Source organism: Temnothorax curvispinosus, unplaced genomic scaffold (assembly GCF_003070985.1).
Source record: "Temnothorax curvispinosus isolate PA1 unplaced genomic scaffold, ASM307098v1 QBEX01004771.1, whole genome shotgun sequence".
Lineage (NCBI taxonomy): Eukaryota > Metazoa > Arthropoda > Insecta > Hymenoptera > Formicidae > Temnothorax > Temnothorax curvispinosus.
The window spans coordinates 536,074-543,229 of record NW_020214551.1 but is presented as its reverse complement, the minus strand read 5'-3'; the positions used below and the strand labels follow the sequence as shown (position 1 = coordinate 543,229).

Here is a 7,156-nt window from a genome sequence, read left to right as displayed (position 1 = left end):
CATTAATATTAGCGATCAGACCTTTTGAACGATACTTGTACCGTTCTTTTATTAAGAATAGTGATATACATAAAACATTATGTTACCTGTTAACTAATGATATGGCAGAATTAAAAGTTACTTTGGGAGCATCATCACCATCGAGTGGTTTGTAATGTGGTATCATTGCAGCATACATGTCTGCTTCATTCTCTTCGTCCTCAGTTAGCTCTTTATTAGAACATTTTAATAATAAAGTCTACAAAATAGATTGATGCTCTTCCATTACAATTTTCGACTGAGGTTGGCACAGATAATGAACCACATTAAAGGTTGATAATAAAACTGGTACGCACTGAAGTTCATGAATAAATCAAATAAAACGTATGCAATACTACGACTTGGAAAGATAAGCCCGAATACAAATTAATTAAGATTCCCCTTTTTTTCTCACTTCAGCTATATTGCGAATTGCGACAGCAGACGCGAGAAATCATACGAGTTGTTTTCTTGCGTTATAATATCAAAATGGATTTTTTTTCTTTTGACGCGCCATCATACGTATTCGATAGTATTAAGTAGATTGATAATATAATATATCAAAGTTTCCATTCAGGGAAAGTAAGATTTATAAGTGTAAAATACATGTAGACTAAATTATATGTATATTTATATATATGCAGGATAACGAGATAAAAAAAGAGAAATATATTTTATCCAATCTATGCTATCAAACGCAATTAAATACAAAAATAGAAAGAAACAAGCTAATTTAACTTTGACATGTAGTGCATGTAGTAGCAAGAAAAAATTCATATATTTTCTCGCTTAAAATGTCGTAATTTGATATAACTGCGCTGAGATAATAGAAGCCTTACAAGACATTAAAATTTTATTGAAGGTGGATTATAGAATTAAATCTTGTAAATTATACCTTCTCTATATATTGATATTGAGCTAATTGCCATATAAATTCGTTAGATGCTTCTTGTGGCACTAATAATATATGCAAGGCATCCATGGCTCTTGCTCTACTCTTGCATTGTACATATGACTGATAATTCTTCGGAAAGTCATACCTCATCACAAAATTGCATTTTGGAATATCGATGCCTGTAAAATGTATCGTACATGAAAAAAACGATACCTATCGTAATAGATAGATAAATGTTTTTGGAAAAAGTGTACAGAGTGTAAATAAGTACAAAAGAGAAAAAAGATAGTACAAAATATATCATAAAAAGACCTCTGTTTTGGTTTTACTAAAAATATAAAATCAAACATATGTTCGTACAAGCTTCTTTGATCCTGAATCTAAGCCTTTTCAAAGTAAAACTCGTTTTTTAAGAAAAATCTAATATGAATAGAATAATAGAAAAGTTTTTGCGAACCTTCTTCCAAGATTGAAGTTGCAATCAACAAGTTACATTCATGAATTCTAAATCGCTTCAAGACTTCTTCCTGCTTCCTGTGTTCCATCTCTAAATCTCTCGAATAACCAATGTCATCAATGTTTCTTTCAATTGTGTAAAGAGGCGATAAAAAGTGCAAATCTTCGTCATGTTTACAGATTTCCTATAAACAATTAATATTTAATATTTAATAATTGGCCGTTATGCGATATCTTGTAATTATCGTAATGGGATTTATACACATACGCTTAACAAATAAAATAAAACTTTGGCTGTAAATCCTTTATCCACGAAAATTACTCCACAGAGTAGATCAGGGTCTGTACCACTACAGGGGTAACGCTGCGATTTGAACGTCCTTTTATAATTGTCATCGTTAGATTTCCAATTACCTCCAAACTTTTTCAACTGCACAGGTTTTTCCTGAGTTCTCGAAAAAGAAACATTTTTATCACTTTTTGTGACACAATTCTTTGAATTAACATCTGAGGAAAGTACAATATATTTTTATGTACATCAAAATTATTGCATACTCTTCATATAAATCTTATAAAAATTGGAAAAGATACTTACCAGCACCTGCCTTTTTCTCCGGGGTGTTAATCTCTTTAGTATAAAAAGGAGTATAAATTTTTAAAATTTCCAATAGTCGATGAACTTTTGGAGTACTATACTGATATATTCTTTCTTTCTCAGATAAATGTTGAAATTCATTGTCACAAAGGGCACTGTATGTAAAATTTACATAATTTTCACACTAAATTATACAACGTCTCAAACTTTTGAGCGCGTATAGCGCATAGATGTCAACATCGTCGTCTCGTCCTCGTTACAATACTTACCGGATTTTTATAAAAACAGATGTCATCATATTTAATAGAAGGTAATGCCTCTCGTAAGGAGTTTTAATCTTCAACTTTTCCGTTAAAAATAGTAATGTCAGAGCGGCGCGATCCGCACACCATGGTCCAAGAGTTTCCAATATATGCAAAAAATCTTGCATCATCTCAAAGGGCTTTTGTATGGGATCAGGAATTTTTTGAATATCCTCGTAAAATTCTTCGGTATAAATCTCCATTGGATCGTACCGATGATCGCGTAAAAATTCAATGGCATGTAGCACGCAATTTTTAAGCGTATTGTACAAGTCTTTCTTTTCTCCCCTATCATATTCCACAACGTACTCTCTCGGTTTTGGGCTATAACTACGTATAACAATAATTCTCACATGGTTTGCAAGAAAGAATAATGTTAGAGAGAACAAATTATTTTAAACTTACCGTATTGTTGAAAGAATATCATTAGCGGTTTCTACTTCACACTGAAAGGCAGCCTCTACTTTTTCTATCTCTAAGCCCAATCTTCCAGGTTCTTGTGTCAAATTAAACACTGGTACCGCTAGCCCGATTATTCTAGGAACATTGTTGCACAGTAGAAAAGTTTGCAGGACAAACTTTAGATTGCTATCTTCGATAGACTTATGGCACTCGTCTACTATGACTAGATTTATGTGACACGGTAAAAGTTTGTTTTCAGATATTAGTTGTGCGTAGGTTTTTGGTGTTCCAACTAATACCTATGTACAAAATAAAATATATAATAAAGGGAAATATTTCCAATAGATTTCCTTTTTCTAACATCATATATATGTATATGTATAATAAACATTTTTCTTACGTGAGAACTTTCAAAACTTTTGTCAAATCCCTCAAGTACACCAGAATCGCATACTAATACTTTCAGATCTGTTAATTGTTTTATATAAGTTCCTATTATTGTAGACTTATCCTCATCGTTTAATATATATATTGCTCGCTTTCCACCATTGCTCACCAATCTATGTAAATAAGAAGACAAATTCAAGTATATTTAACAAGCATTACATCTAACATTTAAATCCACTTCTATGATTAAATATCATATTCAATAGACTTGAGATTCTTTATGTAAAGTAATGAATAATTTTTATGTAAAATGTTTATATTTCTATTTATCACGATATTTAACATTTTTGCTAACATTCATCGATAATAATTCTATTGAAAAATCTGTTTTCTATTGCTGAACTAGTGCAGCCAGTTCAGCAATAGAAAACATACCCAATATCTGTTGAGGCAAATGGAAAACATTTCATTATCGTTACCTTCTATTGTTCGTAGCAAACTCTTGAATCAATTTTATAGAAAGAAAGGTTTGCTCGGAATTTTTTCCCAAACAGACAATTATATTCTTTTCTTTCGCTGCATAAAGAAGCTCTACCTACAAATAAATGTTTACAATATATGTGTGTGTATATATATGCGTCCGTTTAGCCATATATCTCTCAAGATATCTTCGATCGTATCTAAATAATTTACCTCGTACTCCCTGGGAGTAAAGGATTTTGTGTAAACCTGGTCATTTAGTGGAAATGCCATGGAATCTACAGCTTCTCTATAATTATTACTCTCAATAATAAAATAACAATTTCCTGATAATTATCAAACAATTTTTCACTATTCAGTATTGATAATAAAATCCGCGAAAGCACAATATCATACTTAAGGTGTCTGTTGTTGGATGATTACACTTATGTTTAAAACTTAAGATTAAGCTAGGTTAGAAAGATAAGAAAATAATAGTAGAGAGTGTACATCTCATTTTAGTATAGAGTAGATGCTGCGCGTTCCAAAATTCACTCTGGGTAACTAAAATCTATAGTTTACGTCACACACTATAGCATTTCAAGTTAACTAGAGTGAATTTTGGAACGCAGCCAGGGTATGTACATATGTATGTATTATGCTAGGTCTACACAATGCGAGTCGTAAAGTCGTGAGTTGTAAGAATTGGCCAGTCACAATAGAATTTGAGGAGAATAATTGACTGTGATTGGTCAATTCTTACGACTCACGACTTTACGACTCGCATTGTAAACCTAGCATAACAGTAAAATTTCGACCAATCGCGTTGCTTGAATACGGCCGTACGTTCCCGAATCGAGCAACGCGATTGGTCGAAACTTTACTGTTACTGTTACGACATAGTGTGTGTCGGGGGCTTAACGCTCGCGTAAACGTAGTTTATGTTATACACTTTCTATAATATTTCTGGAAGGAAGCAAAACTAGGATTTATTTCGGTCACACTGCTCATTCGAAACTTCAAATATATGTATTTTAGGCGGGCCAAATTAATATATCTAAAAATTTTCTATTTCAACTAATCGCAAATTTAAATTCAATAGTTGTCTCTGTGCGAATAAAATCTTAATTAGATTACAAAGAAACAGCAATCGAATAAGAATTGATCGCAGCGTCAACAAGACACAACCATCATCTCGACAAGTAGAAAAGTTTATTATTGCAATAACGCCATGAGTTTACAGTTACTTCCACATCAGGCCTTTCCTCGGGCCTTTCAATATTCTTACTTTTCAAAGGAGTGATACGATGGCATATTATCTCTCGCATACAAAATAGTCGATCGAAAAACTGAATCCTCATTCATAATTATTGAGAGGTTGCACCCCCCCTTCTTCCATCTCATCTTCCGCTCACCCTATCTCACGCTGTCACTAGGCCTACTTCTCCTGTTTCTTTCTTTCCTTCTTTATATCTTTCTATATTTTTCCAATATCTTTCTTCAACCTCACAATTTCCCTCAGTTCCCGTTTCTTCTCTCTTCACCCTCCCACCCGCTCGATCCTCACCACCTTCCCTTCGTTACTCCCTCTTCTCCCTTTTCATCTACACTCTCTCTCTCTCTCCCCTCTCCTCCAACGTCGTTCTTAACCTGCTCTGCGCTCCTCTCCCTTCTCTCTTTCTCTCATCTTGTGATCCTGTCACCCTCCCGGACTCCAGGGTTCCCCCGCTTGTCTCTTCTTGCTTACCCTCCCTTTCCCACTCTTTCCTCTCAGCCATGTCTTTCTCTTTCCCCTGTTTCTCTCTCGTTCGCTCTTCCGCTTCTGTAGTCACTATCCTTGTTCTCAATTACGTAGACTCATCACTTTTCCGTAACCCAAGTATTGTTTTACTTTATATTTGACATTTTGACGCATTCTGCTATAAATAAAAAATTAATGAAAGATTTCTAAACTCCCCCATTGAAAAGTTTGGGAATTGGGATAGGTCGATAATCAATTTAATCAACTTACCGCTCCGTATTCACGCTATATATCGCGAAATACCGTTACATGCCGTTAGATACAAAATGAATTATATATATATGTATATATATATAATGTATATATATATATATATATATATATATATATATATATATATATATATACATTACATATAGCAGAGTTATTTGTTAAAAACAAACACACACAAGTTTATTAGTTGAAATTTATCATAAAAATGAAATATCGGAGAAAGATACGATATAGCGAATTGGAGAAAGAAGAAAACGGGATATCTTAGTACTTAAGAAATCACTGCTCGAGTTATAAAAAATAAGTGTGTCGATACTGATGATGTGCGATCACAGAAATTTAATTACTGACAATGAATCATATCTATAACTGCGTCAGAATTGCAATGAGGCCAACACCATTTTGTGATACATGCTTAAAGATTGAAGATGAAATGTAAAAGCTTTAAAGTATAAAATTTGTCATTTTAACTTTAAAAAGCAGAGTGGTCATTTTAACTCCCATGTACAGATATGCGCATTTTACGAGTAGCATACAATATTTAAATATTATACTAAATTTTATAGTAACTTGAAACCAGAATAACGAATATTATTCTGCGGTATACATTCAATGTACTGAATGCGACACTTGTTCTAACTCCAAGCTATGGCTATTATATATGACTTTCACACAAGGTAAAACTGGGATAGTACATTCTAAGTGTAACAGTAACTGGTTCCTGCGATCGTAATGATAAGCTACGTATATCGAACAGATAGGATCAGTTTCATCCCATTGCCGTGCCACAGCTCTCTTTCGAGTTTTCTTATTCCCTCTTAACCATATGTCATTACCCTTTTAACCCTTTCAATTTGCGTTTTATTTGGACACACTTCATACATTTCGAGCTACGTGAAGTACACATTTTGAGATACGAGATCACTACAATTGCTTACATTGTTTACGAATAATAGAATGAAAATTGTATTTTATCCTGTGTGTTACCTATGTTCAACGAATGTATACTAATATGCAACTGACCACAATGTACTTTTTGATGCAATCTATACAATATATAAATTGCATCTGTATGTATACATACATATATATCGAAAATGAAAAATATATACTTAGAAAAATATAGTATTAAAGTGAATTACTGTATTTTGTATCAAATCTTTACGCAAAATTATTAACGCATATCGATCTTTTAATAATATTTTAATCGTAGTTTTGTATTTCGGGCTCGTTCGAAATACAAAGCATTCGGCGGACGAGCCAGGACGAGCGTCGCGAAGATTCACCTTCTGGCTTCACCTGGCCGCGGCTCGGAGCAAGCTCCGAGAAGACGGACCGGTTCCAAAGGATGCTCTTCCACCTTTCCGTCCTTCGAGCAACGGCCGTGCGTCGCCGTAAGTCGCTTCTTCGTGGTCGGTCCGTGTCTTCCCCCGTTCCCCCGCGACTCGCTCGCTCGCCGCTACTTCTTCGGCGTCTTCTTCGTCTTCATCGAGCTTCCTCCTTCCTCTTCACGCCGCTCTCACCTGTCCCAGTCTCTCCGTCTCTTGGTCCCCAGAGTTTCCTGTATACGTGGTCATGCACGCGCGAAGGCACGCGGTATACCTCGCCATCTCGTTTGTCCCCCCTAC

At 34.5% G+C, this 7,156-nt stretch overlaps 1 protein-coding gene across 1 annotated transcript; it reads right to left on the bottom strand.

The window, feature by feature from the left end:
* Positions 1 to 199: 199 nt before the first annotated feature.
* On the bottom strand, positions 200 to 4,018 carry LOC112453966 (endoribonuclease Dcr-1-like). Its single transcript, XM_025015040.1, has 10 exons — positions 3,749 to 4,018; positions 3,535 to 3,650; positions 3,069 to 3,228; positions 2,672 to 2,967; positions 2,234 to 2,596; positions 1,965 to 2,119; positions 1,638 to 1,876; positions 1,371 to 1,554; positions 914 to 1,092; positions 200 to 334 (listed from the first exon to the last, which is right to left on the bottom strand). Exons 1-10 carry the CDS (start codon positions 3,806 to 3,808, stop codon positions 239 to 241), a joined length of 1,848 nt encoding a protein of 615 aa, XP_024870808.1. The 5' UTR covers positions 3,809 to 4,018; the 3' UTR covers positions 200 to 238.
* Positions 4,019 to 7,156: the final 3,138 nt, after the last annotated feature.